Consider the following 14689-nt stretch of genomic DNA (forward strand, 5'->3'; position numbering starts at 1 on the left):
ATATTATATATTGAATACGTTATATAACAAATTTTTGAAGAAAAAAAAATCAGGGGCAAGACCCCATGGATCAATGTAGAGCTGTTTCTCATCCTCTGAATGTTATGGTATGCTATGCATTACCTATCCCACCAAACAAATTTACCTCTTTATCATGTCTTCCTAAAATATCACTAAAATTTCAATGTGCATGCATTATCTGTCTCAGTTTGTTCTTGAATGAAAAAGGTTAACCTCCTTCAATAACAAAAACTATAAAATGACCACCATTTAGGGTTTCCTATTTTACTTCACATAACCCTAAACTACTAACATTCACAGAGAAGCAGACCCACTCAGAGGTGCCTTCCTCATTTCACACAACCAATTTTGAACCGCTTTTCCTTTTGCAATAAAGCACCCATTGTTCTTCCTATCAACCTTCAACGGACTTCCCATTTTCACCATCATCTTCTGCACCAGCACTCTCAACTTCGATTCCCCTCGAACACTGCTGTGATTTCCCAACCCACAAACCACCGTAACTTCCGCCGGAACCCCACAATTCAACCCATTCAACCTTTTCCACATCTCCTCCAACCAAACCAAAACCACCAAATAAGCCCCACCCAAGTGAAAACCATGTAGATCCAGCTTCATCTCCAACGCCTCCCACACCATCACCTCCTCCAAAATCCCACTACACCCCAACAACTCCCTCACCACCATTCCCTCCCCTCCGTCCAAACCCTCATTCAATTCTTCCATCGACAACGCCAATTCGCTCAATCCCCCCACCATTCTCAAAACCCTAGGGCAACAATTCGTAACGGAGTTGTATGTCCTGACGGAAAACGGAACCCCTGAATCCCTCATTTTCCGAAGCCACGTCGCCATTTCCACGTGCTCCCCGTGAACCCCGTAAGCCGAAACAACCATGTTGCAACATACCGTGTCAACCACAAACCCTCTCTTCTCCATTTCATCCACCACTCTCCGCATATCCTCAAACAACCCCACCCTGCCGTATCCGTACACAATTGACTTCAATTCAAAGCCCGAGGGTTTAAGCCCAAGCCCAGCCGCAGGCCCAATAACTAAATCCTCTGCCTCACGGGGCCTGTCCATGGAACACAGCCCACTCACCATGTACTCGTAGGCCCTGCGTTTCACGTGCACCGATTCGGATGTGCGCAGAAGGTTGTTGAGGTAACCGTAAGCCACGTCGAAGCCGGTTTCGGATTTTCGTTTGGAGTACGCTTCCGCGAGTTTGCCGTAGAAGACAACGAGTTCGCGTTTGCGAGATTGTAGCTTGCAAATGGCCTCGGAAATCAGGGCTTCGGATTGGGCCCGGTGGCCGAGTTTGTGGAGGAGCGCGGCGAGTTCGGCCACGGTGGTGGAGTTCCATATGAACCACGGGGCTTGGCTGGCTCTTCCGTAGAGCTGCAATTTTTGTAGCGAGGCCCGTTAGCGGCCCAATTGGAAAGAAAAAAAAAAGATTGGCGGAAAGAATGGTACTTACGGGGAGCGCGAGGGTTGAGAGTTGTGGATAGGAGGTGGTGGGAGAGAGGAGGTGTGAGAGAGTGGTGAGAACGACAGATTTGGGAGAACCTTGGACGAATCTTCGGATGAGGTTGTCGGTGGCGGCGGAGGAGGTGGTTAACTTGGTCAGAAATCGTTGTCCTTGTTTGGTTAGCGTGGTAGTCTCCATTTTAATGGTTGTAACTGGGACAGCACGTTGTTTCCATCTCCATGACAGCCCTTGGTGAGGACTCTGTAAGCCATTCATCATCTTCCCAGATCTTAACTTCCTCTTCCTCACACACTCACTCTTTTATCCATTTTTTATCTTTTTCTCTTTTCAATCTCCAATATCAGCTCACCTAAGTTTTTTGTTGTTGTTGCCTCTCTTCTAAATCAGCCACAGGGTAAAAATAAACAAATAAAAATTTCAACAGAAATGACAATACAAAAATTATTAATTTATTAGGAGATGATAAATAAATGTGTGAAATTATTCAATAACCATTTGTTTTTTTTTATCAGCGATTACTTAAGCATCATTTGTAAATAATTAATATTTATTAGTTTTTGTTTTCTTTCTCGTGCATTTTTTTTTATCTTATCCTATTATTGTCATCTATTGAACTTTTACCGTGTTGGTCTTATCTTGAACCAAATTCAAAACATATATATATATATACAATGTTTTCTTTAAGAATTGAAGTTGGAACAATATCAGGGCAAAATCGTTAATAATGTCAATTACTTAAAAATTACTTTCATATATTTTAAATAGTAATTTAAAAAAAACATTTTTATAAAAAAATTAATGATTAAGAGTCAATATAAATTTTTTATATTAAAGGCATGTTATAATTATCTTTAATTAAAAATTATAATAACAAAATAAATGAAGATAGTTAAATGTTTTTTACCTTATAAAAGGATCTCGTAATAAATAATATTTAGGCAAAAAAAACACTAAACTAATACGTTTGAGATTCATGAAAAGTTTGACTTATAATATAGATTTAATTTTTATACTGTTAACTAGTTGAAACTTACTAAAAATCTATGTATATTTAGCACGAGTGGATGATAAAAAAATTTATCCTGACTTGGTTTAGACAAATTCTTAACATTATATTAAAAATAAATATATCTTTTTAAGTCTATAAAAAGAAATGTTCTGACTTTTTTGTTTGAAAAAGTATATTGTGATGTAAAAAAATATTTTAAAAATAACTTTAATAAAATACCGATATAAAGTGGCAATAAAAAGGTAAAATCTAAATTTATCTAGGAGCGTGATTTGACATTACCCAATTGCAGGAGAAGGTTTATTATTATGTGAATGCAAATTAAAAATGTACCTATATTTAGCATGAGTGAATGATAATTGCTTTTTATACTGACGTTGTTTAGACAAATTCTTAACGTTCAAAGTAAGTATATATATATATATATATATATATATATATATATATATATATATATATATATATATATATATATATTTTGTACCTGATGTGTAAAAGATATATCTATATCTATACTTGCCTAGACTTCAAATTTTATGATTTGAATTGCTTGAGGAGACAACATGGTCAAACACGATGACAATGGTACTTAATTTTTGTAGTTTTGTGGTTGACAACGAAATTGATTCTTCTATATATTGAATAATCGATCATTGGTTTCTTAATGATTTTAAAATCTATCGTCACTTTCGTTTTTTTGTGATTTTTTTGCATGTATGCATCTTGATACTCTTGATGGTACTCAAATTTACCTTCGTTGCACCTCCACTTGAGAAGTTTAAAAACAAAAAACTAAAACAAAGAAACCTTAATATAAAGCTTAATATCAATAATAATAATTTATTATTATTATTAATTATTATTATTATTAATTTAAGACCAGAAATGAAATTGTAATTTTTCATTTTTTTTAATTTATCAAACTCATCGCATTAATAACTAACTTTTATAAATTTTTCTCTCATTTTCTTTTAGTTTTTATTATTTTTTCCTTAATCTAAACAACTTAGTTTATATTCCCTCTTCTCTTAAATCAAATGCTCCAAATCTATCTTAAAAAACAAACACAAATTTATAGTTTTTGATATAAAAAAACTCATGAAAAAATATTATAAATATCTCAAAAATATTTAAAATAGTATCTTATGATATAATAACTGATTATTAGATTTCATTATACCTTCAATATATTTAGAAATAATATCTTATAATAGCATTATAATAACATAAGTGGTTATCAAATATTTTCAAGATACAGATAATATCTTATAATATAATATATGAAACAATTATTTGTTTAATATATTTATATTTGTTTATATATGGATTCCAATAAATCTATAACCACACCATCCACTAGAAGGATTACACACCCATTACTCTTATTCACTATTATACATTGTATATATTCACAATATTTTATTGACTTAAGTGTCATGTGGATTTTTCTTGTGTTTCTCTTCAAAATCAAGAGTTCTTTCACTAAAAGTCAATTCAGGAATTCCGTATTTTAGAAACTCCTTGATTTCGGTAAAAATAATTATTATCAAATTTGATTATCATCCAAAATAGATTTTAAATTGATTTCTATTTTAATATGTGAATTATTGAAAAACAAAAGTGATCATATTAAAGTTAATGATTATATATATATTATATATAAATAAACAAGACGTTGAATCCTTTAACAACAGAAATAAACGTCTCTAAAGATTATTTAAAAATCACACAATGATATATGATATGATAAAGATTAGGGTTAATTATTTTATTTTATCGTAAAAGGAAAGATTAAATTAGGAGGGTGGCACTGATGTGGCAAGTTCAGTGTAGTACATGTGGATTAATCTCACGTGAAGCATTCCACGATCATCTATATCAACATCCATTCATTCATTCATCCATCCATCCATCCATCCATCCATCCATCCATCCATCCATCCATCCATCCATCATCATGATCATGAACATCATAACATATAACAGTGTGGAGTAATTTTACGTGAGCATTCGACGATCATCTATATCAACATCCATCCATTCATCGCCATCACCATGATAGCACACGCCCACTCTCTCGCACACATATAACTGTGTGTTCTCCCATCACTGCTTTTGTTTTGTTCCATTCCTCTGCAACCAAACCTATCTATCTATTTCTTTATATTGAATATTGTTCCTCCTCTTCAAGGTATCCATAATCATCCTTCATAGCTCATCATTCTTCAATCTCTGTTTGCTCAATCCAATTCTTTTTCTTATTCCACTGGGTAGGATGAACAAGAGGCCTATAACCGCCGTCTACAAGGCCATTCCTGATCTCTGTCATCGAGAACTCGGCCATCTACCGCCCAGAAATTTCGCTCATCGACTTGGCGCCTCCGAGGTTCCACAACCCTCTCTTCTCTTAACCCTCAATTTCCATTCTTTTTGCCTTTTTCTTTATGTTTTCAATTATTCATCCGTTCTAGTCAGTGCTTTACCCATCTGTTTGCTTCCATGGAATATTTTATATTGAGGATGAGAATGTGGGTCCCTTTGTTCCCTTTTTGTAGAGGGTGTTTTTGTTTTGGGTATCCGATCAAGATGGTTGCTTGCTTTTTTAGATGATAATAATTTGGCTTCTTTGTAGGCGTGTGAATCTGAATGTGCTTCTATCCAGAAGCTCAAAGCTCTACCCTGGTCATTAATTAATGTGCTGTTGTGTGTTTTGTAGGATCTTGTCCTTCGACTTGATGTGCTCAGGAAACTGCAGAAGCACAGAGGTTGTGTCAACACTGTCAGCTTCAATACTGATGGGGACATTCTGGTGTCCGGTTCTGATGATTTTAGGGTTATTCTCTGGGACTGGGAAACTGGCCGTATCAAGCTCTCTTTCCATTCCGGTCACAATAACAATGTTTTCCAGGCCAAGATCATGCCTCACTCTGAGGATCGAAGCATTGTCACCTGTGCTGCTGATGGACAGGTATCTGCTTTCTGTCAATTCTTCCAGTTTGTGATAAGGTTTGGTCTGTGTGTGTCAACATACCTTGCATATTTTCCTTTTATATCCGTGGGGTGATAATCTCTATTCCAATTTTTTGTTTTAACTAACAATGCCATAATTTATAAGAAACGGTACATATTTTATCTTTGGGATGCCAAAAGTGTAATATGGTTTCTGGTGGTATGGGTAACTGCTTCTACGGTATTAATTTTACTGTTTTATTACGATATGAATATGCAGGAATCTTGTCATATTGTTTTACTAAGATAGGGGTGTTTTCCTTGCGACCTCTCAATTATAGGTTAGACATGCTAAAATTCTTGAAAATGGAGGAGTGGAAACTAAGTTTCTGGCCAAGCATCAAGGAAGGGCTCATAAATTGGCTATTGAACCCGGTAGCCCTCATATATTTTATACATGTGGTGAAGATGGATTAGTACAGCATGTGAGTTATTGATTCTTTCCCACTTTTAATTTTTTATTGTTTATTCTTTAGTAATCGCACTATGTATTTTGACAGTTTGATCTGAGAACTGGGGTCGCAACAGAACTTTTTACATGCCAGCCAATCCAGGATAGATGGAACTATATGCCAGTCATCCATCTTAATGCTATTGCAATTGATCCAAGGAACCCAAATCTCTTTGCCGTTGCTGGGACTGATGAATATACTAGACTCTATGATATTCGCAAGTATAAATGGGATGGATCTACAGATTTTGGTCAACCAACCGACTTCTTTTGTCCTCCTCACTTGATTGGTGACGAGCGGGTTGGAATAACAGGCTTGGTCTTTTCTGAACAAAGAGAGCTGCTTGTGTCATACAATGACGAGTTTATTTACCTTTTTACCCAAGATATGGGTTTGGGACCCGACCATGAACCTGGGTTTCCTAAATCTATGAACTGTGATGCAGGTGAACTTGGATTTAGTCATGGATCTGTGTGGTCTCAATCCAACATGGATGGCGATGAAAAAATCACCCCACAAGTATTTAAGGGACACAGGAATTGTGACACAGTTAAGGGTGTCAACTTTTTTGGACCCAACTGTGAGTATGTGGTGAGTGGGTCGGACTGTGGTCGTATTTTTGTATGGAAAAAGAAGAGTGGTCAGCTTATTCGTGTCATGGAAGCAGATAAGCATGTTGTGAATTGCATTGAGTCCCATCCTCATACAATGGTTCTTGCAAGCAGTGGTATTGAGCATGACATCAAGATATGGACTCCAAAGGCCCTTGAGAAAGCTACTCTGCCCAAAATTATTCAACAGGTATAAATTTGGTCTTAAGAAGTAAATTATTGCAACTCAGAACTTAGGTCAGGATGATATTATTATATGTGGACGATGCCTTTGATGTGCAGGAAGCATTAGTTTTGTGCATAAATCTCTGATTGGAAGTTTCTATTAAAACATTATATATATATATATATGTCATAATGTACTATAATATATTATCATAAATCCAAGTACATAGTGTGAAGGTATCATCCAAAGCTTTTCAGCCCCCTCTGCTTTGAACCAATTAGATTATGCATTAATTTAAGTTGGATCATGCAAGACCCTGTTAGGAATCCATGTTAGAAAACATAAGAAAGATGACATTTCTTGTTAACTCCCAAGTACTTGGGGAACTTATCTCGTCGAGGAAGAACAAAACACTTGCCTACTTTACCGAGCATTCCACATTACTCCAAGTGAAGCTTAAGATACTCCATAATACTGAATTCCGTGTCAACACTGCCCTTGAGAGATGATGTCTAACAAGTCCCCATGTAAGACATTTCCTGCTGCAGAATGAGATTCTTTGATACATACGAAATCACCTTCTGTTCCTCCATTTTCTGCAGCAAATCTTTATCCTCTTCCACCTTCTTAGCTTCAATGTTTTTTGAGTCTCTATTTTTGACACCCATCCTTCACTTTCTTGACCTCAACAATGGTGTGTTCAATTCTCCCATTGGCACAAACCTTAGGCTTCTACTGAATCACTGTCTTTCCATGACTTTGTCGCATGGCTGCAAAGTCAATACTGCTTGTGTCACTGTATAATTGTGACCCTTAATAATACTTGGTCTATGCCCTTTTTTTAAATTTTATTCCTAGTTTTACGTAAGATTTGGTGATTAGAAAATTCTGTTCACGTGCATTGGGCACTCCCAAGCTGAGGTGTCTAAAGTTTGTTAGAAATTGCTTTATGTTATTTGGAAATTGTAACCATCTTGAGCATTTATTACAGCCAATTGGCCAATGAAATTGGCTTATCATCATTTCAGTAAAATTCTATCTTCTCTGATTATTCTCTGCACAAAATTATTCTGCTCTTGTCAACGGAAACCATTATTAACATTGGAATCTCTGTTCTGAGCTTGGATTATTCTCAGGTTACTCCCTGAATATCGAAACAGTCCCTGCTTGTGTGATCCTTTTTCAAACTCAAACCTCATTCCTTCTTTCTTCATGAACAGCTGCAACATCTTCTGAATCTATTTGATTCCCTTTAATGTGATTGTTAGTTACTTATTTTTTTGGGATTAATGCTAAACTCCATCATGATCTCTACTTGCTTCTGGTTTTGTTTCTTGTGTTTTCATCAATCGATTAAACTTTTTCTATTTACCCTAGATATCTCGTTTTGCCCTTCTGTCAAGAATCTTGTGGAATTGTCCAATACTTCTCCCAAAAATTGGATTTGGGGTTTAGTTAATCCAATTGAATCCATATGGTAAGTTGGACCAATTTGTTTCGAACTCAAATTAAAAAATAGAAGAAACAAAGGTAAGACGATATTTATTGCTTCCAAAAGGACAAAAAATATGAGAGATAATCCTCCTTCAAGGGTTTCCCCTTCACATGCTTTCTCAAAGAGTAAAGCTCAATTATCAAGTGACACAAGATAGAATGCCTCTTTGCTTGCATCCTACTCCTATTTATTTTCCTGTTGAATCCCCTTTGTCTTACTAACCCTTCTACTTATTAAATTGCGGCCAACAAACCTTGTTCAGTAAACATAGAACTGAAATGAACTTGGCGAATGAGGCATCAGTGCTGAAGGTTTAAAACGGAGAATAACACTGTCATTTTAGGTTTCATTTATGTTATGGGAACATTTCAAGTTTCCTTGTTTTTCATTTTTGGGTCAAAAACAACACCCAAAAGACATTCTAGCTTTCATGCAAAGACCAGTAAAGGCCCAAAACCATAACAACACAGAAGTACACTACATGAATGGAAAGTAGACCACGTTAGACTCTAGAGTTTGAACACAAACTGGGAGATTTAATTGAAAGAATTGTAGTGCAGAACAATATCGCAGGCTTAATTGCTGTTGAAGAGTCTCCTTCGATAAACAAACTTAAATTTTTTTTAACTCACCATGAAACAGAGATCTGTCAAAAATCTTATTTAGGAAATACGCACATATCTGGCTTGCAGTTTATCACATAAGTGATATAAACATCCTAGGGTTACTAAATAAACAACTGCAACAACATGACACATAACTTTCCAATGTGAACTAGTAAATGTTGTTGAGAACCAGCGTGAACAGTAATGCCTGAAACTTGTGAACCAGTATTGAATTAGTTGGTTGGATCATTTCACATTTGGATGATATGGCAAGCTTATATGCTGCTACATCATTATAAGGTTGTATAACTTGTCAGGAAAATGGGTAAAACTGGCAAAAGTTAGAGGCTTGAACACACTGCCATAAGGGAGTTTTGGGTGGGTGCTCATTGCTCCACTGGGTATGTGATTTTAGCACTGATACTGGTCTGTTATTAAATGAAAATTCAGATAAAGAATATTTGTTACATGTACTGTTTAAGCAGCAGAGGAACTAATTTCTCTGCTGGTACTTCTTTGAAGAAGGTTCACGTGTGTGATCGTGTTCATTGGTTTTCAATTGGTGGTGGTGGTTTTGATGAAGATTATCTTATCATGTCTGAGGTTGAATTTGCGGATGGGATTTCTGAGAGTGATGATGATGAAGAGGACGAAGAAGATGATGATGAGAATGTGAATGGTTATGATTGTGATTATAATTATGAATATGATTATTATGATGATGAAGAGGAGGAGGAGGAAGAAGAGGAAGAGGAGAAGGAGAGCAAAGAGGGTGACAGTGATGATTGTGATGAAGATGATGGGTGATTATATCAGTGATTATGATGGTGAGAACAATAAAGTTGATGATGATGATAAATGACAATGACACGATGATAATTTTGGTGGTGGTTGTAATGATGCAAATTGATGGAAAATTTTGTGTCCCACAGAAACCGAAGGCTAGGGGCTGGATGTACCGGATAGCATCTCCTGAAGACCTGATGTTGCAACTGTTATCACTTCCAAGACGAAGGCTTAGGACAGAAAACAATGGAGAAAACTCAACTACAGATCGAGACCTTCTACAGTTGATACTGACATTCAATGCAAATAGTGACAGTTCTAATGATGATGATGATGATGACAATGATGATGCAGATACAACCAGTCAAGATGACTTGTTCTGTTAGTTGAGAGCTACATATCGGTCAAAACCTGACCATTTTAGCAAATTGTAAATAACATAGGATAAACAGTTACTGTTGACTGGAATATTGCATACTGTCTAAACAATATTCTACGTACAATTGCCCTCCAAATTTATTTGTTGCCATTTTTTTAATGAGTTGTCTTTCTTCTGCTCACAGATTTTAGTTATCTATGCTGTGTGGTGACCTGTATTTTTATTCTGTATCGAGTTATTTGCAGATGATGGGAATGGTGACTTACAGAGCTTCTAGTATTTTAATGTGTTCCTGGGATTTAATTAATGTTTATTTTCATACCATTATAGTGTGTTTGGATCCAGAATTTTAGTTGGATAATTAATTTTTTTTAGAGAATTTGAAATTCTTTATGGTAAAATATATTGTTTGAGTAAATAATTTAAAAAGAAATTTAAATTGTAGAATTTCATTAAAGTAATTGAATTGTTTATTATTATAGAAATTTAATTTCCATTTAAAATGTAAGAATTAAATTTTTTTATATTCTCAAATTGCAGTTCGAATGTTTTCTCAATCCAATTTTTATTTTGGATATTATTGACTTGTTCGAGATCGATACATTGTTGGAATAAAACTTTTTGACTGATGTCGGTTAGGTTTTTATTTTTTAATATTGAAGTTATTTTTGTGATTTAAGTTGTTATAATATTTTTTGTTGATTATTATTATTATTATTTTTATATCAGTTACAATTTTCTTGGCTAATATTGGGAGATTATTTTTTTAAGGCGAATTAAATGTTTTCCAATTGATGTTTGCCATGATAATCTTTTTGTTGTTGTCTGCAATATTTATTTTATCATCAATTGAGACGTTAAATTTTGTTTAAATAATATCAATTGGGAAAACAATAATTTTCTCCTAAACTTTTGTTTAACTCTTTTTGCACTTTTAATTTTTTTTTTCCATCTAAAAAAATTTATACTCAATTTTTTTTTCCTTTTTCATTCCATCAATTCCATCTTCCAATTTAAATAAACCCTAAATCATCTTCCGATTTAAATAATCACCAATTATGCGGGGATGCCTGTTAATGTAAAACACATCAATTTGATAACTCTTATAAAATTACATATTCCGAGATATATATAATGAGAAAAGATTATAAAATAATTATACACTAATAAATAATCACTTTTATATTTATATGTAAATCAAACCAGTATAATACTTATCAGGTAATAAAAATATATATATTGAATGTGATTAGAGGATGGTTAGTGGACGAATATATCTACTATTATTTAAAAATTTAAATTTTCTATTTATTACTCGTTGTGATCTACTTAGAATTCATAATCCATGTTTACATTTTTTATAAAGTTAAGTAAAATGGCTTAGTAATTATTTAAAGGATTAACTATGTTTTTTCTTCTTAAATTATAACTATTTTAGTTTTCATATTTATTTCAAACTGTTAGGTTCTATATTTATAAATGTATGGATGTAATTTTTTTTCACCTATTTTTTGGGACGAGTATAAGAGAAATTAAATAAATATTATTTATATCAACGTGTTGTATTTATAACCAGACATAGATATAAATATAAAGGTAATAATTGATTATCAAATAAAATTAATTAGTGAAATATTTGCTATTTAATTTTATTATTTTTATATGTGGATGAATTATCAAATTTAGCGAGATTCATGATATATTATGATCATAATTTTATTTATTTTTATTATAATATACTATAATTGAATTTATTATGAAGATAATATAAGAATAAAAGTAAATTAAACTCTAAAAAATAAATTCGACTACATATTGATATATATCAATACAGAGCAAGCACTGATGAACACGATTCATATGCTGAATGTATTATTCTATTAAAACACAACTTCTAGACAGATTATCTTAAACATATTTTTTCTGAAAATTATTACAAGAAATCGGTTTTTTTATTAAATGGAAAGTTAATAAATTTATTAATATACATCGATTAAAATTACATTATAATTAAATTAATATATTATTAATGAAAAACACGAGTGGTATATATAAAAAATAAAAGTAAAATTTAATTGACTAAAATGAATTGTTACTGCACCATATGGCCTATGTGATATTTTATATATAGCATTATTATTTTGTGGTGTTAACATATTTTGTGGTATTTAGAAATTAGAAATAAGAAGCTTAGACAAGGAATTGGATTCTTGGTTTTGTTTACTTTAGTTTGTTCTGTCTGAGAAGACAACACAATTTTATTGATGATGGAAACCTTGGCCACATCTTCTTCTGCAACTCTTCCATCTTCCTCTTCTCCCTTTTCGATTTTCCCTTCAAGAAGAACCTCTCTTTTTCCTTCCAAGACTCTCCAATTTCGTTTACCCTCCAAGCGTGCGTATTCTATTCCATTCTTTTTGCTTACCCTTTTGTTTTCTGCGTCATTTTTCTTCAATTTAGTGTTTTGTTTCAGGTGATGATGCTCTCGATTCAGACGCCAAGGATAACATCCTTCCAATTATCAATGATCGCTGCCTCTCCCTTTCGCCTCTGTCCAAAGTACGTCCTTTTCTCTTCCCAAAATTTCAACTTGAATCAGTTTCTGTGCATAACTTATCCCGAATTTTAAGGGGCCAATTGCATTCTTTTGATGGATAAAAAAACTGTTTTTTTTTTTTATCAAAAAGAAAATTAAATCAACTGTGTTAATCATATTCCCAAATTTATGCTTCAATGCTTTTCCATGCCTAACATAGGTGAAATTTCAAAGGGTCCGTTACCTTACGTGAAATGGATGCAATGAATAAAAATAAAATTGTTGTCATGGAAATATATAATTTGGTTATTCCTTTTCCAAAATCTGAAGTTCAATTTGCATCGGTATTTAAAAGGGTCAAGTGATGTGCCTTGCATTAGATGCAATGGAGTATAAAAGTGTACTTTTTTTGGTCATGAAAGTTATTAAATTCTGATAAGAATTTGTTGGGTCAGGATGCTGCGATGGGACTGGTACTGAGTGCTGCGGTGGGTAGAGGATGGACCACTGGTTCAGGGATGGAAGGTCCCTCTGTTCCTGCAGTTGGTAGGGGTAATGAATCGGGGAACATCTCCACTTTCCCATGGTCTCTCTTCACCAAATCCCCTAGGAGAAGGATGCTGGTGGCTTTTACTTGTACCATCTGTGGCCAGCGAACTACACGAGCCATTAATCCCCATGCTTACACTGATGGCACTGTCTTTGTGCAGGTAACCTTTTGCTTTTGTTAACCTTAACCCTATCATCACATGTCTCAGTGATTTTCTTGATATGAAGTTGGAGCCAAATCATAAACTAATGGCAGTTTGCCAAACGGAACTGATTCATGGTTTTACGAGAAAACTTTGGTTGAACTGTTATGCTGTTATGCGTGTGTAAATGAAATGAATGTTTGTCATAGTATGTATAAAAATAACAATCAAAAGAAAAGTTGGATACCTGCACAAAATATCAATCATTTTTCAATTTTAGAACATTGATCCGGCTCATGGACAATCAGATTGGTTTCTGTGGTTCAATGTTTCTAAAGCTGGTTTTAAAGTAATGCTTTACGTGGCTTGATCAAACTGGTTGATTTCTTGTTCATGGTTGAACCAGTCAGACTAATTGGTGCAGTCTGCTTTTTGAAAAAACTGTTTTTTATATATTCTGTGAGATTATCGTAGAAATAAGATGTTTTATCTATTCTCTGGTTGTCTTCTGCTTACCAGATATGAGACCACCATATGTTAGAGAAATAGACTCGTTCGTTTAATACTAAAAAGTTGATAATGTTATAACTTTATACATATTTTAATATTTTGATACATAAATTTATTTTCTCAAATAACATGTGTATATGATTTTTTTAACATATTGTTAAATAATTATGTGTGTATGGGGCGGGGTCTGAACTCTAAACCCTTAAGCAAAATCTTGACCGTTTGTCATTGTTGTCAGTGCTGTGGATGCAATGCGTATCATAAGCTGGTGGATCACTTGAACTTGTTTCAGGAGACAAATTGCTATTTGAATTCAAGTTTTAAGTTTAAAGGAGAAGGATGGGATGATCTTAAGTTTAGGTATATGGATGATAACGATGACGACAATGACATATTTCCCATTTCATAAGTGAATTGTCATATGGATCATATACCTTCTGCCTGATTGTATCGAAGTTCAGTTTAGATGTCTTGTATATTCTCTAGGTTTTCATGCTTTATAGTAAAATTTGTACGGGACTCGTACAGTAACATGTTTATATATAGCTTTGAACTCATTTGTATGATTATCAATTTGAAAATGTACAAGACATTAAATAAATTTTTCCTTTGATTTCTGCCATTGCTTGATAAGGTGTATCGGACAGTTCGGCTATTATTATTTATCCTCCATTCTAGTTTTTGTTTTCCCATTTTATTTTCTTTATGAAATTTTATAGAGGCAATGATGGTAGTAGTAACAATATGTAAGGAAAACAATGGAAATAGTGAATGGGATCTTTTTTTGCATGATAATGTAAGGAAAACTGAGATAGAGTTGTTCCTGGATTTGGCCATATATTCATACCTGCAGAGCCAACTTATTACGGTCTTGCTCTATTAGACTAAGTTTTTCGTTGATTAATCTCTTTTCCGTACAACCATTC

At 33.8% G+C, this 14689-nt stretch overlaps 3 protein-coding genes across 7 annotated transcripts; 2 read left to right on the forward strand and 1 right to left on the reverse strand.

Annotated features, from left to right (window-relative positions):
* Window positions 1-31: 31 nt before the first annotated feature.
* Window positions 32-2034, reverse strand: LOC108324898 (pentatricopeptide repeat-containing protein At2g17033). The gene is made up of 2 exons (XM_017557839.2): window positions 1502-2034; window positions 32-1422 (listed from the first exon to the last, which is right to left on the reverse strand). Exons 1-2 carry the CDS (start codon window positions 1769-1771, stop codon window positions 316-318), a joined length of 1377 nt encoding a protein of 458 aa, XP_017413328.1. The 5' UTR covers window positions 1772-2034; the 3' UTR covers window positions 32-315.
* Window positions 2035-4531: 2497 nt separating this feature from the next.
* On the forward strand, window positions 4532-10208 carry LOC108326195 (uncharacterized). 5 transcript variants are annotated; one of them, XM_052874761.1, is made up of 6 exons: window positions 4532-4908; window positions 5239-5490; window positions 5813-5956; window positions 6032-6784; window positions 9383-9687; window positions 9793-9908. In XM_052874761.1, the coding sequence occupies exons 1-5, from the start codon at window positions 4798-4800 to the stop codon at window positions 9665-9667; spliced, it is 1545 nt and encodes a 514-aa protein (XP_052730721.1). In that variant the 5' UTR covers window positions 4532-4797; the 3' UTR covers window positions 9668-9687; window positions 9793-9908. The 5 variants fall into 5 exon arrangements, with proteins under 5 accessions (XP_052730721.1, XP_052730720.1, XP_052730722.1 ...); XM_052874760.1 differs by having other exon boundaries at window positions 4532-4713; window positions 4797-4908; window positions 9383-9908; XM_017559542.2 differs by lacking the exon at window positions 9383-9687 and having other exon boundaries at window positions 4543-4713; window positions 4797-4908; window positions 9793-10208.
* A 1995-nt stretch (window positions 10209-12203) lies between these two features.
* Window positions 12204-14385, forward strand: LOC108325161 (uncharacterized). The gene is made up of 4 exons (XM_017558181.2): window positions 12204-12419; window positions 12499-12584; window positions 13017-13271; window positions 14002-14385. The coding sequence occupies exons 1-4, from the start codon at window positions 12290-12292 to the stop codon at window positions 14170-14172; spliced, it is 642 nt and encodes a 213-aa protein (XP_017413670.1). The 5' UTR covers window positions 12204-12289; the 3' UTR covers window positions 14173-14385.
* The last annotated feature ends 304 nt before the right edge of the window (window positions 14386-14689 follow it).

Source organism: Vigna angularis, chromosome 3, assembly GCF_016808095.1.
Source record: "Vigna angularis cultivar LongXiaoDou No.4 chromosome 3, ASM1680809v1, whole genome shotgun sequence".
NCBI classification, from domain to species: Eukaryota; Viridiplantae; Streptophyta; class Magnoliopsida; order Fabales; family Fabaceae; genus Vigna; species Vigna angularis.

Bases quoted from the DNA above. Each gene is read 5' to 3' on its own strand.
- LOC108325161 (XM_017558181.2), top strand. From the start codon at position 12,290: ATGATGGAAACCTTGGCCACATCTTCTTCTGCAACTCTTCCATCTTCC. The intron at 12,420-12,498 runs GTGCGTATTCTA...GTTTTGTTTCAG, and splicing joins ATTTCGTTTACCCTCCAAGC to GTGATGATGCTCTCGATTCA. The intron at 12,585-13,016 runs GTACGTCCTTTT...TTGTTGGGTCAG, and splicing joins CCCTTTCGCCTCTGTCCAAA to GATGCTGCGATGGGACTGGT.
- LOC108324898 (XM_017557839.2), bottom strand. From the start codon at position 1,771: ATGATGAATGGCTTACAGAGTCCTCACCAAGGGCTGTCATGGAGATGG. The intron at 1,423-1,501 runs GTAAGTACCATT...CAAAAATTGCAG, and splicing joins TCTCAACCCTCGCGCTCCCC to CTCTACGGAAGAGCCAGCCA.
- LOC108326195 (XM_052874761.1), top strand. From the start codon at position 4,798: ATGAACAAGAGGCCTATAACCGCCGTCTACAAGGCCATTCCTGATCTC. The intron at 5,957-6,031 runs GTGAGTTATTGA...GTATTTTGACAG, and splicing joins AAGATGGATTAGTACAGCAT to TTTGATCTGAGAACTGGGGT. The intron at 6,785-9,382 runs GTATAAATTTGG...ACTTCTTTGAAG, and splicing joins TGCCCAAAATTATTCAACAG to AAGGTTCACGTGTGTGATCG.